Source organism: Phoenix dactylifera, chromosome 16 (genome assembly GCF_051530095.1).
Source record: "Phoenix dactylifera cultivar Ajwa chromosome 16, Ajwa_hap1_PhDact_Kaust_v1.1, whole genome shotgun sequence".
NCBI lineage: Eukaryota > Viridiplantae > Streptophyta > Magnoliopsida > Arecales > Arecaceae > Phoenix > Phoenix dactylifera.
In genome coordinates, this window is record NC_143205.1 from 11712697 (window position 1) to 11732403 (window position 19707).

Sequence of the window (19707 nt, forward strand, 5' to 3'; positions counted from 1 at the left end):
GTTGGCAACTGAAAAGGAAACCACCTTCCTTCAAAATCTAGAATATACTTTTTTTTTTTTAAGCAAATAAAATTAAAGTACGCCGAACCAACCTGAAATATATATTGACCATATTCAATATGGTATCAGGTCAGTTCGGGGGTTCAGCTTAGTAAAAAGTCCAAAGCAGGTTGAAACTACTTAAACTAAGGCCCCGTTTGGGGGTGCTCTTGGAGGGCCAAAAAGCACTTTCTGGTCTCCAAAAACACTTTTGGATGAAAAGGAGTATTTGGTAAAAAATTTCAAAAGTTGTTTTAGCTTTTTCAGAAAGCTAAAAACAGTTTTTTGAGAGAAGCTCCATTTTGGAGCTTTTCAAAAAAGCTATTTTGAGCTTTGTCGAAAAGTTATTTTTTTGACCAAAATACTCATAATAAAATATAATAATTACATACTTTGTCCCTTAATAAACCTAAAAATCTGTTAGAGTCCTAACAAAGAACCCTAGTCATGGATCAGACACCCTTCCGTGCAAGAAAAGATATTCCTGTTAATATGTTATGTTAAATAATTTAATATTATGTTATATTATGAAAAATTAATGTACACTAATAATTATAATATTTTGTATCTTTATTATTGTATTATACTATAACTATAACATTCTATTACATTATATCATAATACATTGATATGTTATGTTAAATAATTTAATATTATATTAAATTATTATGCTATAGTATACAATGTTATATTACTATATTATAATAATAATATATTATAATAATATTACTATATTATAATAATATTATATTACATTATAGTAATATTATACTATATCATATATTTATGTATTAATATATGTTATATTTTATTATGCTCTATCGTATAATACTATGCAATATCCTTTATAGTAATTTTGTTATACAAAAGTATTTTTCAGTATGTTTACCACATGCATGTTAAAGTGTCACAACATTTTAGAAATATAGTTACCAAATAGCAAACATCTTTTTATAAAAGCTCTACTTCAGAAAATTCTACTTTTAACAGCTCTACTTCCAAAAGCTCTACTGCCAACAGCTTCCTCGAACAAGACCTAAGAGAGCCATCTGGTTCCACCCATCTTGGTGAGATTTTGGCCCCTATCTTTTTTTCTTCTATTTTTTCTTTTTCTCTCCTTTTCCTTTTTTATTTTATTCCTCTATTTTTTCTTTCTCTCTTTTTTGTTTCCTTTTTTATTCTTCCTTTCCTTCCTTTTTTTACTTTCTTTCCTTCTTTTCTTTATTTATTTTATTCTCCCTTTCTTTCTTTCTTTGGTTAATTACTCTCTTTCCTTTTCTTCTTCTTTCCTTCATTTTTTTTCTTTCATTTTTATTTTTTTCCTTCCTTTTTTATTTTCTTTTATTCTTCTTTCCTCCTCCTCCTTCTTCTTCCCTTCCTATTCTTTTCTTTTTCTTTACTTCATTTCTTTCTTTCTTTCGTTCTTCTTCTTCTTCCTTTCTTTTTTTCTTTTTGCCTTTTCTTCTAATTCTTCCCTTCCTTTTTTTTCCTTTTATTTTTTCTTCTTCCGCTTTTTCTGCTTTCCTTCAATTCTTTGTTTACTTTTTCTTCTTCTTTCCCCGCATGGATAAGTGCTTTATACATGAAATAAAATGACCTAATATTATTCAAAAGGGATGTATTGTCGAACATTAATGATACACAGAACCAATACATGTGACAATCTTAATACATGTTACATTGTCCTCTGTTTACTCTCTTAAATCAAATAGTATCTACTTGTACTTGCTCCTCTATCAATACCTATAAAATCTTGGTAACATTTAGACAGATGAATATATATAATTTATTTTCTTATATGGAGAAAGTATATTATTGATTATGCACCGCTTCACTCTTAAAGAATAAGAACTACTTGATGCAAAAAGGAAAACAAGGGAAAAATTAGAGAGAGCTTTTCGAATATGTTGATGATGGATCTAAGATGGTAGTTTAGTTCTGTCTCATAACGAAAAGAAACATCATGGACGGACTAACTTCAATTATGATAAATAATGAGTAATGATAGAGACTTTGCTATGATGTGTTGATGAGTAAACGAAAAGTGAAATATTCACGAAGAAACCAAACCACATGTCTCTATGATTCCAGGAATAATAAATAATATATTTTAAATCTCTCAACATAACTCTAAACAAGTATCCATGAATAAATATTTCTGACTAGAAAATTATTTGTAGACTTCAGGCCAAGCAAAAACTAAATAATCACTGTTATCATGTTAAAGTATTTCGAACAACCATAAACCTTAATTTGGTACTTTGAAGAATAATCGAGGGTTAACTGGGTGCTTTAAAAGTAAACTACAGTGCTTTTACGCATCTATAAACTTTAAATTAACTAATTCTCAAAAACAACAAACTAAGAAAATAAAAATATAAAAAATACTGTATCAGCATTGTAGTGGTACATATTGACTTATCGAGTATCGACATAATGCGAGTCAGTACCGTATCATTCCAATACGGTATTGATATATTATCTAATATTGAAACCGTGGACCTTGAATAGAACAATTCTTATATGTTGTTCTAGAGAATATTATCCACGAAAGTGGATATTTCTCATCTTATCTTTTATATTGGGATATCACATCTTTGATAGCTAATGTGTAATTTATTGGTATATAATGCTATCATCCATTTGTTAAACATCTAGAATTTTATATTGAAAACATGTATGCACATTATACCTACATCTAATGCGGTCCTCCATGCCACTCTTAATTGGAACATCTAGCTCAAGAAATTGTCTAAACCCCTATAACCAAGTCATGCAACATCAGAGGAATTTTCATAAAAATTAAAAAATAAAAACTTTAGAAGTTTTCGCCGACCGGAGTGTCGCCATCTATACTATTTGCTCCAACAAGAGATCTTTTGCAGGGTCATTCAGCAATTCCCTTCAATTCTCTTATAAGGTACTGGAGCAGCCATGACAAGAAACCCCACTCTACCTTGACTGGAATAATTGTGACCTAGTTACCCACTTACCCCGTCCTCTTGGCATGAATCAGCCACCTTATTCAAGCTAGCGACAAGAGGCTATCAATTATTCAATCCTCTTTGCTGAATTAGCTACAGCTTGGAAGGGATTGTGCTTGGCCTGTCTTTAAATTTAAATATGCTCAGATTTGGTTGGAAGATGACTCTTTTTCTGTCATCTTAGTCACAAACATGTAACTAATCATTTAGTAAGAGACATTAAAGGGAGCCATTTGAGCCTTTAAAGCTATCCATATCCATAGGGAGGACAATCCGGCGGCTGATTGGCTGGCTTTTACATTCTTGGAAGCATATATATTTTGGGAAAGGGGTGATCAAATCTCAACCCAGTTAGCTCATTTGATCTTTGTCGAGGCCTATACCTCTTCCTTCTTCTGGTACCCAAAAACAAAAAATATATATATTTTTAATATATTGCTAGTGGGCCTACAAGTATTGTAAAAATACAGTCTAAATTTTTTTATTAGCATAATTTTAGAGATCACTGGCGCAGGAAGAAGTAGCATCAATCATAAAATTTTAATTTTTTTATGGGACTTAAAATTTTAATTCTAATTGCATCTCCCTTAGTTGGGTACAACTAAGAACATCAAAATAAACGACCCAAGGTTTTCCTAGGCTGATCCGAAATTTGGGCAGAACCAATACTGGTGGATGGTTTAGGCTGCCATTATTAAAGGTACTTGGCACTTGGCAGGCGCTCTTATCTGAAAAAAACAACAGTATTCGGCAACTCTGAGATCAAAAATACAAAAATATCGTGGGTCCGTAGCGCCCCCTCCAATAACGCCCATCAAGGTTTCCATATTACCCCTTCCCTCTTCCCCGCTGCGTTCCCCCCTCCCCCAAGCCCCGACCCGTCGGGCTCCCCAAGAATCTCGGGTTTCTACCTCGATTCCCGTCCGTTTATCTGAATCTAGGGTTATCAGTCATCAAATCCGTGATTTTTCTCGTTTTTCTCTCCATTCCAAGCCTGATTTCCGTTTGCTCTCTAACAGGTTATTTTGTTTTTGTTTAGGATGTTGGGGCGGTGAGTCGATTGAGCTCGTCAGAAGGGTTGAGAGCGTAGAGAGGGGGCGGAAGATATGTACAGGGATCGAGGAGCGAGAGGGTCAAAGTCGGAGATCGGCCCCTTCGATCGGAAGCGGATCAATGATGCCCTAGACAAGCACTTGGAGAAGTCCTCGCCCTCGACTTCCAGGGGGTTGAACGGGAGGGAGAAGGACCGGCTTTCCGTGCTCTCCACCTCTGCCGGGAAGCAGCCGGACCACCACCGGGACCAGCGGTCTGCCCCTCTTTCCAAGAACAAATGCTCTGATGGTAAGTATTTTTTTTCCTTTTTCTTAATCATTTGGTTTTAATCTCCATCTTCTAGTCTTTTGGATATTCTTTTGATTTTACTTTTGTTATTAATTTTGTAGTAATGGTTGATATTGTACTGCAGACGATTTTTTCTACTTCCCTTTAAGTTGTCATGTGATTATAATGTTTTGGGACACAAAACACGGGAACTTTTGAAAGGCAATCATATGGATAGCTGCTGACTTGTGCTGGATCTTTTTTTATGTAATTTTTTTCTTATTTCACATTTTATTATGCTTAAATGCCTATTCCATGCAGTTGGGAGTACTTAGTATTGAATGTGTTAATTTCTGACATATGTGGTTGCTTTGAATTGTCAAAAAGCACCATCTCGTGTGCAATCATTAGCTTGTGAGGAGATGACATGGCAGTTCAGTGAAGAAGTCTAGTTATAGATCCAATTAGTTTTTGCCGAAATCCATGGGCAATTTTTGTATTGAGGTTTATCTATGTTACTGGTAAACTCAAACTATAATATATGCTGAGAATATTTGCCAAAACTTTTGTCTTTGGAGTGCAAACTAAAGATGATCCAGCTCCATCAAAGATGAGGAGGAGAACTTCATTTATTGCAGTGATTTATATGACTTTTGATTTGTTTAACAGGAGAACGTAAAGGCTGCTTGCTTGAAGAGGTAAAAGCTTGGCACTATTATGTAAGAGTTTGGAGGCCATTGGTTAACCATGGATTCTTTTCTATTGTCTGCAATAATCAATCCATGTCACACTTAAGATTTACAAACATCAGTATTCTGTTGAAGTTGTGATGATTTTTTTCGGAATGTTGTACTAATTGATGTGTGCCTTCACATGCTCAAGTTCTGTAATTTCCTTTTCCTTCTTTATACCTGGACACATATATTTATAAGTGTTTGTTTGCATCTGTTCCAGATGTTCAGAGACTTGGCTATTCAGGATTAACTGTTCGGGGCATTTGAATTGCATCTTGATAATGTGCATGATGTGTTCAAGCTGTGTTGTCTAAAATGTGTCTATGCTGTTACTCTTTAGCTGTCTCGCGTTCCTTTTTAAACATGTTTCTACCTTTTCCATTCTCTTTTCTACAGAAGAATCTGAAACAGACAGTGAAGAGTCAGATGTTAGTGGTTCTGATGGTGAAGACACATCTTGGATTTCATGGTTCTGTAATCTACGAGGGAATGAGTTCTTTTGCGAAGTTGATGATGAATACATACAAGATGACTTCAATCTTTGTGGGTTAAGCGGCCAAGTTCCTTATTATGATTATGCTCTCGATCTGATTCTGGATGTTGAATCCTCTCATGGTAAGCATAACTTTATCTGTAGTCTTTATGAAGGGTTTTGCTCTTATGTATTGTAATCTTAACACAGCGGTATAGTATTGTTCATATAACATGAAACATGAACGCTTAATGTATTCTTGTTACTTAGTAGCTTATGATTCCTTGAGAATATTTGCTACTTCTTGAAAAAGTTTGGTTTGTCTATCTATTGACTTTTTATTTTGCTTATGTCACCATCATTTCTAAATTTTAGAAGTTCTTACTTTCTTGCTTCATGTTTTACTACTGCTCAGTCCTATTCATATTTTTAATATTTAGTCCTTTTAATATTCTAACCCATTCAGGATATATAGGTTTTTTGGTTCATAGCTTTCTTTGAATCAAGGCAGTTCTCACTAGCAGAAACCTGATCCCCCATCCAAACCCCACAATTATAAAAAAAGAAAAAGAGAGAAAAAAAGAATAGAAGCAAGCAAGTCTTGAAACTTGCTCGCAAGAGTACAAGTGGAAAAAATAGATAAACTTCCATGTACCATGGCCCACAATGCCTTTGCTTGCGTTCTTGGAGAAAAGTTAGCTGCTAATGACTTGGGTAATTTTGCACAAGGTTTGAAAACTTGGTATTGGTTTTCCTTGCAGGCAGTTTTAGTGGCTTCAATTCTATTTTTGGCAGCTTCAATTATGTTATGAAAAAATACAATGTGTCCATTTGGAATTAGAATGAGCAAAGCAATAGGGAAATATAAGAAATTCCAAAATAATAAATTAGGCAGAATTCTAAAGATTATCATAATATCTATAGGTGTTGGCTGCATTGGTACAATGACTATGTTTTGAAGCAATCAAAACATATTTATAATTTATATATTCGTGAAAAAGCTCCGAACTTAGAGATTAAAATTCTCAAAATTGCTTTGGGAATGTTGCATTGCTACCGTGCATTCTCAGAAGTCAGAACTTGTATTATCTAAGTTCTATTAGAGAAAATGCTTCTTTCCATTTTAAGCAATGAAAAAATAATAGAAGTATTGCAAGGAGCTCAATTCTGAAAAAAATTACCTTGAAATGGATTTGCAGTTTTATATGGTAATTCTAATAATTCTGATCATGCTCTTATACTACTTTTGGATGTTCTTCCCCTGGTTTTATAGGCGCTCCACATTTATTCATCACTTCATCCATTTTTTTAAAATCACCTTTGTTTAGGGTGGGGTTTGGGCATGGATCCTTGACAGCTTATTAGATAAAAGAGAAATATAAAGAAGAAAATGAATGTAAAAAGAAAAGAAATTCACAGACAGTTATCAGTAGGAAATCTTTGAAGAATTGATTCTAAGGTGCTGGCAACCCAATTGATCTAGTCCTTAGAGTATCTTTTGTACTAGAAGGAGGAAAGTTAGAAGGGCAGAAAACAATACTCTTTTTAGGTATAACCAGATTTGCCATTTGATCACCGAGCAAATTGTTTTCTCTAAATATAAGCTGTACCACCAGGTCCACCACACAAGTGCAATTAGCCAGCAATCTGATTTTCTGAACAAGATACCCAAGTTTTTAAGGAATATGAGTGTTGACAACAATTTTTAAGAATCATATTCCACAATTACCTAAGAGAAGCCTCTTCGTTTGCAAAGTTTCAATCCATCAAGAAGTGTACTCATTTTGGCAAAGACATCATAATTCAACCCCATAAAGGGAAGTAAAACCTAAAATAATTATGCCTTTGTCTTTCCTTGTGACACTAATACCACTTGACAAACTAGGATTACCTCAGGATGCATCATTACAACTCAATTTCAAAGCATAAAGAGGTGGTTTGTTCTGTTGATTTAGTTAAAGTGCATTTCATAGGATTTAGATTAGAGATACCAAGTTCAACAAGCACTTGCATATCAAAATCATTTGTAGGGCCACTGTTAATCTTGAAAACAACAAAAATATATTGAAACCACAAAATGAAAGCATCTAGAACTAATGTTGTAACTTCCTTGATGCAAATATTTTTCTGTTTCTTTCTCACTGGGCTTTCCATTATATAATGCAAGGAAGAATTTTTCTAACAATTGAAATTGGGTTCTGTGAGCTTGCGGCCGTACTCACTACAATATGCTAATTTGTCTAACTACGTGCATATCATCTTAAAGGATATTCACAATGCCACCATTATGTTGCTTGTTGGACCATTACCCTTTTGTTTGAACAAGTTTTTCTCCATTCTACTTTTGATCATTTTATGCAACTCATGTATGTGATGGTGGCTTTCTAAGTTCAAAAACTCGATTTGGATTTGAGATTTGGTCAAACTAAATGGATCTTTGTTTTGGTAGTATTGGTCATTTTGGCTCCAATTTTGGTTAAAGATGATAAAAAAGATATAGAAATAATCTCAATTACAAAGAGGCAACAAAAGTAGAGAACATAGGTCAAGAAAACAAATAGGAATCATTTTAGAACATATGATATTATTGTCTATATAGGACCTTTGGTTGTATTTTTTGAGTGATTTGCATTGAAATGAATGAGAGCCCAATGTGCTTGGACTAAAACAATAAAATCCATGCTAGTGTGCGTGGAAATTAAAAAACTAAGGTGCAGAAATAGGATTATGGATCGATATCTTGTGGTCTTAATCCCCTTGTAGAAACATTATTTGTAGGATGGTTTCATGTCTGTGGCTAGGAGCATAATCGTAGTGGTGGCTAGGGATCAACAATTGCCACAACTAACTATGCAGGCAATAATGGATTAGCTGCAAGCCTTGAAGCTAGAGTGGGCAGAGGTGTTGGGTGATAGCAAGACTTGTGCTAAGGAAGATTAGTGGCGGTGGTAGTCTCAAAAGAACAGGTGGCAGTGGTAATAGTAGGGGAGAGGATAAGCAAGAGTGTCTGCATTTCCTTCTCATGTAGAGGATAGCAATAGTGGTGACCATGCAGGATGTCATGGTGGTTATTGGAGCTCCAGTGTTGGCGAGCGGTTTAAAGTGAAGTAGGAAAAAGAAAAGGGATGTAGAGAGAGGACTGATTGATGCTTCAATCTTTCCAATGCAAAATGAATGACGTGCATTTTAAATTGACAATCAATATTTTTAATTACAATTCATTGTATTTAAAACATCGAAAAAGTAAGAAAATCATATGCTTTGGAGGTCTGTTACCTATGCATTAAGTAAACAAAATAGATAGTACCAATATAATCTGTGTGCTCAAATATATTATAGGTTGTTTCTCCAGAATTGAAACCAAAAATCTTGATCTAGATAACTTAAAAAACATTAAAGCAAAATTAAATTGGTTTAAATTCTTTGAAAACCATAAATCAAATTAGAGTAATATATCATGCCATTTGAATGGTCTATTTTTGGACTATTTGATGCACAAGTAGGAATTCTCAATAACTTTTGCTATCTTTGTTTTGGGCATTGTAAGATGTGGATTTTTAATGTTACATGTTTTATGTTTGATTTTTGGGCTCTAATGATGATGAATCGGCCCCCTTTAATGTTATGACAATGTTGCAAAAAGGTCATTGCTCTATATCCATTTATCCCGTTAGGATGTCCTGTTTGTTAAACATGTCCCAAGGGGTTAAAGATTTGGTAGCTGATTTCCAATAATAATAATCTAATACTGGTACCTTCTTGTTTTGTTTTACATTTAATATAGATAACTCCATGCATATCTCACTATTATGTTTTCAAGATTATTGTGAATACTTCTAGGAAGGTAAAATGCAGTAGACCATAAAACTTGGAGTCTACACAAATTTTGCTGATATTTCTAACCTCCATCCTTTCTCTAGCTTCATATATGAGAGAGAGGCACATCAACGAGTCTGTGAGATATCTTATCGAACTTGATGGTATGATGTTGTGCCACATGGAAAATGAGACATTGGGTCTGGTGCGGGATGCTGGTTTAGGCGTGAACCGGGACATCTCACCTGTCCTGGTTGGTGCTGGTCGAGATAGACCACTAAAGAGGCTGGTGCTTTCTGGGACACAACTATGTCTTCTTGGTTTGAAAAAGAGAGCACAATTACTCTCTTTTTGTTTTTTGTTTGTCATAGTAGGGCCTCACTTAGAGGAAGAGAGGCAGGTGAGGAAGCATGACGGTACAATTACTGGCACCATTCAACCCTCCATCGACTCAAAAACCATCTTTAAGGACCCGAAAACAAATAAAATTTCATTACATTCATTTTAAACCATAAAAGTTAAAAATTGTCAACAGAAAACGAAAAGAGGACATTTCAAGAGTTGGGATGCTACCATCTCGGAACCTTATTGACTTAGGACAAACCAGGGTGGGTATCAATATCAAGTCTTGAACCCTGTATCTTAGGGTAAGAAGGCTTGGACTTCAAAAGAGGCGGTCAACCTTATTGGTGCGAGTTTGTCATTTGAATCTTGCCTTGAGAGTGTTGAAGACTTATTTTCTTAAATAATAGCATGAGCACATTCCCAAGAGTCCATGGAATTTGATGATTCACTTTTCTCAGTTTCCAAGTTCATCATATGAGAAGTTGCCCATATTCCTTAGTAGAAGTAATTAGGTAGTGTGAGGCAATGTTGACTTGGTGAATTCCCTATTCTCTTTAACAGAGTTTGCAAAAATGCATTTAAAGATTGAGAAAGGGATAAAAATGTTCTACTTGTCATCACACTTACCAGAAGCTCTTCAGTGCATGTAGAGATACTATTCCTCCTTTTATAATATTGTCTTCAGCTTTCTTCTGATCAACTTTGATGAATTAATTTTGGGCATGCTTGCTCTTGTGCAAGACATACTTTCTATGATTTCGTGACCAACAATGAAAGTCCATTGGTATAAGATGTTAGTTCAACAATGGTGTATTGTAATCTCAAGGTAGTAATTTTTGAAATGCTTCTGTTCAATAAATTGCAGCATATGATGGGCATAGAGTCAAAATTGGTAATACGGATTCTGGCTGTACATGACATGACAAAGCCTACTAAATGAAAAGCTCCATGCCATGAATGAATTTTAACTATACGTAAATAGGTATGTTCCAAAAGCAATATGTTGGAGTTGGTTTGTTGATATGAGATGAGAATGAGCAAGCCATTCTTGCTTATTGCAAGAAGGAACAATGTTGGGCTATTTACTTGTCAAGCTTTTGGGCTCCCGTGTCAGATATTTTAGCTTAATTACAAAATTGATTTCCAACCTTGTGAATAATGATATCCAAGAATAGCTTATTATGACCTACATATGCATTGATTGCTCACATTTTGGACCTTTTTTGTGTGTGAGAGTAGTTAATATGGAGATATGATGGACAACAATAAATTTTTTGACATCCTACAAGCTTGATAGGCATCACCCCAGTGATGCTTTTAATTAAGTTACTATGCATACTAGATTGTTATGTGACTAGACTATAATATAACAATCAAAATTCTGTATTTTGCACTGCTTATTTCCTATACATTATTACTTGATCTGATTTCCGTGTTTACCTCTGGGATTTTGATATTTTCTAAGCAAGTCACTATAATCTTGTAACTTTACATAACCCCCTCAAGTGAAAGATCTTTCTTTTAGTGTGTACTTAAGAAAAGCACTGTGCTTAACCGATCATGCTGGCATCCTAGTGATAATACTATTAGAAATTAATGGAATTGTAATGGAATGAGCATAAGCTGAGCGCCAAAGATTTGATTTGCCTCATTTTTTTAAAATTTTTTTTGATGTTGTATTTAGACTAGGCTACAGACCTGCAGTACTTGAAATTTAGTGAGTATGATACAAATCATTGGTGGTAACAAACATATTATAAAGGATGGTTAATTTATTAAATCAAAGTATGCAAGAACTACTTTAGCTTAACATTCATTTCCTTTGTTGTTTATAGGCATCCTTGTACAATCCAGTAGGAGAAACAATTGTATAGTAGTATGCAGGCAGGGGGGAGAGGAAGGTTTTGGTTTTTGGGGTTGGGGGGGGGGGGAGGGTGGCTTCAATTTTTCCATAACAGATGATTTGATCTAGAAAGAGATAAAAATGTTAGCTTAGGTAAATGAAAGGGAAGTGAATGCTTGGCATATACAGTGGAATTTATGTGTTAAATCTGGTATGATATTTGGTCAGCCTTGATTTTGTTCAAAACAAATGATTTTGCCCTAAATCATGTGTAAACTGCTTACAAAATGTGTAATGTGGCAATAATAGTAGATGGTAATTATTATACTTTATAGTTAGCCTATCTTATAATGATTATTAAAATACTGGATAACCATAACATGGACCATAATTACAAGTCATCAAAAGAGGAAGTGGAATTCTATTATATAAAGTTTTCAATTAAGGGTTTATGGTGTGTATAATGCTGTTTTGATAATAATAGAGACAGAAATATGGCTACAATCGACAATATAATTGCCAAGAGGCACCATTAGGTGATCACTTGTTATCTTGGATCTATAATGTTGAAGAATGGAGGAGGGACAAATATAGAATTGGAGTAGGAAGCTGGAAGGTGCTATAGTATAATTGTTGCAAGCATTTAGCAAAATCAAGAGTGGCAATTTTTGACTTGGACCCACTGACCCACTTGAAATAAATGGATCTGGGTGAGGATTTTTGACAATTGGGTTCGGTTTGGATTATTTAAGACCAATTCGATTGTACATTGGTCAGTTTTGGGTGTCACCTCTGGATCTATGGGACATCATGGGTTGGACAAACTCTTAAAATGTAGTCGAGGTCCCTAGGATACTGGTGATAGTGTGGTGGACCATAAGCTAGTCAAGGCTTGGTTTGGGTCATTAAGGTCTTTCATTTAATGGTTAAGAAAAGAACATATTGTATTGAAGAAAAAAATAAGGTGGATTCATGTTTAAGATTTATCATGTTTTCTTCTCCACTTTAATTGCCTCTCATCTCACTTTTTCTTATTGTTTTGAATCCAGTGGGATGTCTCACGGGATGTCAGGATGAGGTACCATCCCTATTGTCGGGATGGGACTGTCCCACATTGTCGTAGCATCCCAATTGGCATGTCTAGGGACATCCCTTGTTCTAAGTGTCGGGATGGGCTGAGGCGTAAAATAGTATCGCCCATTTTCATTCCTAAGGGTAATATCATAAGCTGCAGCAACATCTGTAAGTAGTACATGGGAACAAGATCTGGAGCAGGTCTTGTTGCGAGTTGTGCAGTAGATGTATTTATTGAAATAGGGCTTGATAATTTGTCATCTCAATATAAGATGATTGTTCGTGAGGATAGGTTGTTCTATTATCACAAGCAAGGTTTATAGACCTTCCTCCATCTTATGTTGGTCATTTAATAATTGCACTATGCTATTTTTGAGGTACCACATCATGTAATGTGCATAGTGGAGCATATATTTCAGGTCACCTAGAGCCATATTTGTTGCCATACCTTGCCTATTGGTTGTACCACTGTTTGCATGGCTATTTTATTGCTACAATGCCTTCATGTCAGGTTCTTCTGGCAACACCTGACATCCACATTATGTGGCATGGTTGGGGGATGCAGACCACCACCACCGAAGTTTTTTGTGTTCCATTTTAGATGGTTTGCTGTTGAAAGTTGGCTTCCCTATGTGTTTTTCTTTAATGTAGAATACAAAATTTAGGTTCTTCATGATATGATGTGCACAGTTTAATGAACTTGGTGAGAATCTTTTTTTATCAGGTGTTTCGGAACGTGTCAGGTGTCACCCCTTTGTTATATTGCGCAGTTCAGTTATCCCCATGCTTTGTGCCGTCTCAGATTTAATATGCAACAAACTGAAGTATCATCACATGTAGAACGTTAATTAATGAAGAAACTCTTTAGCATATATTGTATGATTAAGCTGTGCTATCGTAATCGTTATTTCTAGTTTCTCTCTGGTATAATTGATAAACTATTGTACTAGCTTTAGAACTATGTAATAATTGTTACTTGAGGGGATCTCTTTCATATCATGCTTACAATTTTCAATATATTAGGCCTTGACATGAGGTTCATAATGTCCAAGATAAGAAAACCAGTATGTTGTGCTTATTGTTTATGACATGCAAAACATGCTAGATACATGATTGATGAACCCATACCTATTTTCTAGAAAGATATCTTGTGTGACATTTTTTGAAAAAAATTGACACTATGGAATGAAAAGAGGAAGTATTTATCCTTTACATGTGCGATCCAAGCGCATATAATTAGATATTCATTTTACTGGAATGCTTTTACAATTTCTTTCCTTTTTTTTTTGAAAGAAGTATTTTGAAAATACTGTTCAGAATAAGGTTCGCTGTCCCTGTCGGCACCATACTGCACCGGACGTACCGTATTGGTATGCCATCTCGTACTATACTGATACTCGATACGTCTTGCTGTTTTATACCATACTGTGTGCCGACACTATGATAGGATGGTGTCTATACGGAAACCGCTACTGAGACGGCAAACCTTAGTTCAGAATGATACTAGTGATAGGAAATACACATCTGTTTTGTGAGGAGTTTTTCCTGTTAATAATGCTCTGTTCATGTTATAAGCCACTGCAGACACTAGTGGTATGCCCCCATCTCAGTAAGTTTTTCTCTCCATGATGAGCCGTTCATGTAGTGTTTCCCTTTCATTTTGAAGCCCTGAGAACTGGTTTTTCATGCATACCTTTAGTTGCAGTTGTTGAGTGTGAATACGAAAATTGCATTTTTCTTGCCTAACACCCACTTATTTGCAATTAGCTTGCAAATTGTATCTACACACGCAGAGATAGACACATATGTATGCATATATCTACACACAGACACGTATGTATGTGTGCATGCATGCACACATGCATGCAGGCATGCATAGACCCATAATATTGGAAAATGATGATCTGTCAATTTGTTAACCTTGGATATATTCTCTAATTTATGATATATGGTTTAGCAAGTTAATCATAAGTATCTTTCATTCTAATCCATCTATTTTTCTTAATTTGTGCATTGCTGGTCTTTTAACGCTTCTTCTCGAATAGTTTTTTGACCATGTTGCTGTTTCCTTGACCTTGTCTTTGTGATTCACTGTGTGTTTAAGATAATTTCTTATGAAAAATCAAGCAGGCACTTTAGGATTACTGGATTGCATGTTCTTTTTTTATCGGGTTAGTTTGCTGTCTAGTAACATTGGTTGGTTGTGGTCATGGAAATGCACAGGTGATATGTTTACTGAGGAACAAAATGAGTTGATTGAATCCGCAGCAGAGATGTTATATGGTCTGATTCATGTAAGATACATTTTAACCAGTAAAGGGATGGCGGCAATGGTAAGCTCTCGCTTGACTTTGATGAGCCTGCTGTTTACCATGGTTCATTTTTTCAGTTGAAAGTTTTTGGCTTGAAAATAGCTATTTAAATGGATATTCTTTGCAGTTGGATAAGTACAAGAATTATGATTTTGGAAGATGCCCTAGATTGTATTGCTGTGGTCAACCATGCCTTCCAGTTGGGCAATCAGACATTCCTCGATCCAGCACTGTGAAAATTTATTGTCCAAAATGTGAAGATATATACTACCCACGATCCAAGTACCAAGGCAATATCCTTTCAGTTTAGCAACTCTTTTTTGTGCTTTCAAACTGCATTAACAAATGAATGTGTCTTTACACGTGCACACACTAATACACTCACCCATGCACACAAAGCTTGAATCCTTGCTGGTGGATTGACCCCTATTGATGTGAAATTAAATGATGGGCCATCTGGATTGATGATCCACATCCCTAATTGTGATTTACAACATTCTTGATTTTTTAAAAACAGAAATGTTTTTTTCTCTGTATCTAATCTTTGAATCAAAGTGAATAAAACATAAATGGCTACTGGTAGACTTTATAATGCTTGTATGCACCATAACATAGACATTTTAAATTGAGTCAAATTTCAGTCTGAGAGCTTCGAAATCAAAACATATCAACATACTGGGTCGTTAAGTATTAACTGCCCATTTTGCATCTGCTTGATAGCTAACTAGGAGATATTGGGAATATATAATATATGATTGTTATGTTAAAAATTTCAGAAGATGACCATGGTATGAGTTCTCATGTCAAATTGCACATCATTGATTTTGAACTAGTAGAGCTAAGACTCTAATCCTACCAATAGTATTCTAGCTCAATTTCTCTCTCTTTGGCGCATGCATGCTCGCTTTCAAATACACAAACATACACAAAAAAATGTGTCATGTTTTGAATTTTAAACCAGTAAGGGGATGCTTGTTTGCCTGCAGTTCAGTTACCTGCAGTTGGAATTGTAGTTGTAGAAACAGGCTTTGCTTGGTTGTTTTGTGAGTGAAAACTTGCAGATACAATTACAGCTATTTAGTTGTTTGATGTGAAAGAGATATAGTTACCTTGTAATTGAGCTTGTAAGGTTTCCTCTTTGAGAAACAACGAACTATTTACATGTTCTATTACAATATAATATTTATCATATGATTTTTTATGATTAAAATAAAAATAATATTGCTATTAAATTATCATCGGATTAGTATAATAATCAATGCAAAATAATCTAATATAATAAGAGGTAGATATATTATTGTAATCGTAAATATATTTTTGTAATGTGTATTGTATTAACTAATCATTATTATGTTGTATTATTTGCTATATATAATTGCAATTAATATTACAATATTATTTGGATGATAATAAGAATCATTATATATAATAATAATAATTAAATATATATATATATAATGTATATAGACTATATTATTATACATATTACATGATTATTTTATATATATCAATTATAATATTATGTATAGTATGAAATATTATAATGTAATTATTTAATATATATAACATTTTAAATATCTAAAATATTTAATGATATTATAATATTAATGACTAATGTAACGTAATATTATATAATATAATAATATTATAATCTTACATAAATATTAAATATTACAATATTCAACAATATTGTAATAATAGATTATAATTAAATTTTAGATTATATATATATATATATTCATCATTACATATAATAATATTACAATATTATTTGGATAATAATAAAAATCGTTATATATAATAATAATTATTAAATATATATAATGTATATAGACTATATTATTATACATATTAGATGATTATTTTATATATATCAATTATAATATTACATATAGTATGAAATATTGTAATGTAATTATTTAATATTCAATATTTTTATATATAATTATATATAACATTTTAAATATCTAAAATATTTAATGATATTATAATATTAATGAGGAATATAACGTAATATTATAATCTTGCATAAATATTAAATATTACAATATTCAACAATATTGTAATAATAGATTATAATTAAATTTTAGTATATATATATATATATATATTAATCATTACATATAATAGTAATGGTAGTAGTAGTAGTAGTAATGGTAATAATAATAAGCACATTATAGCTTGGAGTACTGAGGGCACTCATTCATCAGGGCTTTCTCGATTATAAAGGATTCTTGTGAATGGAACTGCGACCAATGTTGGTTGCAGTTCTAAATATAAGTTTTGGGCCCCTTTTTTGCAAATTGAACTGCGGCCTCCAGTTGCCATTGCAGATATCCAAACATTTGTTTTGGGCGCCTGTAATTCAATTGCAGCCAACTGCAACTGCTGGCAAACAAACAGCCCTCAATTTGTGCAGCCAAGCCCGTCGTGCTTTTTAATTTTCAATGACGTAAGATGAAGGCACCTGTGTGTTGAACTGCTTTTGATGAGTCTTATTTTTTTTCTGAATACCAACAGCCTTAATATTACTTGATACACCAGAGCTACTCTTCTAGTTTTAATCCTTTGCTAGATTTTTCTTGACATTGTGTAGATGTTGATGGAGCATATTTTGGCACCACATTTCCTCACCTGTTCCTGATGACATATGGACACCTGAAGCCGCAAAAGACATCACAGAAATATGTTCCAAGAGTCTTTGGCTTTAAAATTCACAAGCCATAATGTTTTAGGTGGCATCGCATATCATGTGACAGCTCAAGGGCTTTGTCATGCTGTTCTTATTGGAGGGTGATGCTTTGGCAAGTGTGAGGCTGCAGTGGTGAGAGTGCAACATCGAAATATTTCCTGATTTTATATTATTAAGAGAACATCTGGAATGTGCTGACCTATGCATCAAGCTATGATGAAGCTATTGTTTTATTTTATTTTAGCTGTAACTAAAGAGCCTAAGCAAGTTTTTCATGGTTTATGAATTATTTATGTTGCCTCAGTTATTGTATTTCGTAATCTGATATATGCTTGCCGGCATTGTCCCAAGGGATGGTAACAGGTCGGGTATCGGTCGAGTTAGCCGATACTCATGCCCACCCTGTAATTAAAAACTCTATATCCATGAAAGCTCCATACTCATCTTTGGTCGGATCGGGCAAAATAGATGGTGTGGGTCAGGTTGGGTAAATTAGATGGTGTGGGTCGGATTGGGTTAGGCAGATAAGACGAGTCGGGTTCGGTAGACAAGACAAACTGGGTTGGGTTTGGTTGACAAGATGAGTCGGGTCGAGGCAGACAGCAGGTTGAGTTGGGTATGGAACTTATTATATAAACATTCTAAAATGATTGTAGTTTTGGAAGGGAGGGATTTAGATTAAGGTTATATCGGGTCGGATTTGCGGCATCTAGAACCTATATCCGCTTTGTGTTTTAAACAGGTTAGGCAAAATTTGCTCCATTCGGGTTGGGTTGGCTTGGGTATCCGGTGGGTTGGCTACAATTGCCACCCCTACTACATGTGAATGTCTCTCTCTCTCTCTCTCTCTCTCTCTCTCTCCCACGCACGCACGCATGCCAAAGCTTGTTGAAACAGCAGCCTTTTGGAAATGGTAATGCGCCATCCCCTAGAATGTCTATCATGGTGTGACGTAGTAATCTTGGTTGCCGCTTTTACTGATATTGCAGGTCTCTGCGAATGCCAATATCATTGATTAATATCTGCGGTTTCCTTCAAAAGAGGAAAAAAAAAAAAAGGGTAGTGCCTTGTGATGGATTCTTTTTTTAAAATATTTTTATATTGCATATCGAAATTATCACGCCCGACCTCAGATCGCAAGCCAGAGATCGCAGCAACCACCGCAGACTCGTAGGAAACTCTTCTACGAGCATGCAAGGCATCTCATCATGATATCAAAATCGGGCAGCAGAAATAATTTAACTAATATATGCAATTTTTATTTCGTTAACTAACTCAACTTACAATGTCTCACAATTCTAACATTAGTCCAAGGTAATACATAATTTAAATAAACTCTGATCTAGGATAACTTGTGCCACAGTTCTTCTAATTACTCTCCCATGTTGGAAACTCCGGTAGGTTAGTTCTCTGAATTCATGAAAAAAAAGAAATCGTATAATGAGCTAAACAACTCAGTAAGCAATGAACACTTAAAGCTAGATAAATCCAGTAATAAAATAATAATATACTAAAATTAAGCATGCAAAATACATCGATTTAAAGTCCAATCGATACGGTATCCAGTCACTTCAAAATTTTGGAGCTGGTTTCATAAATTAATTATCTTTCAAATCATCAAGTTTATTTCGACAGAACAAAACTATAATCACATCAGAGTGCCGCCGCATAACATCCAATAGCAGAGTATTGATATGCCAACGTATAACTCCCACTAGTAGGTTGTCGATATTCCAACATATAATCCCACTGGCAAGATGTCGATATGTCAATGTATAACCCCCACTAGCAATGTGTCCATGTACTAGCATATAACCCCTACAAGCGGGGTGTCGACATACCAGCGTATAACCCCTACCGGCAAGGTATCGATATACCAGCATATAACCCCATTGGCAGGGTATCGATACATAGTCTGGCAATGAGTCCAAATCCATTTTGATCCAAACCTTTTTTTTCTCAAAACATGTTCATTATTCTAAATCAAAAGATGTAATATCAAAATCAATCAAACATAATCCAAATCGAATTCATTACGCTCAATTAAGAATCATACAATATTCTGAAAAGAGGCAT

The 19707-nt window shown here is 34.4% G+C and overlaps 1 protein-coding gene across 9 annotated transcripts; it reads left to right on the plus strand.

Moving 5' to 3' along the window:
• The first annotated feature begins 3617 nt into the window (after positions 1 to 3617).
• LOC103723542 (casein kinase II subunit beta-1-like) lies at positions 3618 to 17934 on the plus strand. 9 transcript variants are annotated; one of them, XM_088712264.2, is made up of 6 exons: positions 3618 to 3842; positions 4063 to 4364; positions 5474 to 5692; positions 14851 to 14960; positions 15067 to 15229; positions 17536 to 17934. In XM_088712264.2, the coding sequence occupies exons 2-6, from the start codon at positions 4130 to 4132 to the stop codon at positions 17664 to 17666; spliced, it is 858 nt and encodes a 285-aa protein (XP_088568390.1). In that variant the 5' UTR covers positions 3618 to 3842; positions 4063 to 4129; the 3' UTR covers positions 17667 to 17934. The 9 variants fall into 9 exon arrangements, with proteins under 9 accessions (XP_088568390.1, XP_088568392.1, XP_008812710.1 ...); XM_088712266.2 differs by having other exon boundaries at positions 3671 to 3723; XM_008814488.6 differs by having other exon boundaries at positions 3696 to 3842; positions 15067 to 15232.
• The last annotated feature ends 1773 nt before the right edge of the window (positions 17935 to 19707 follow it).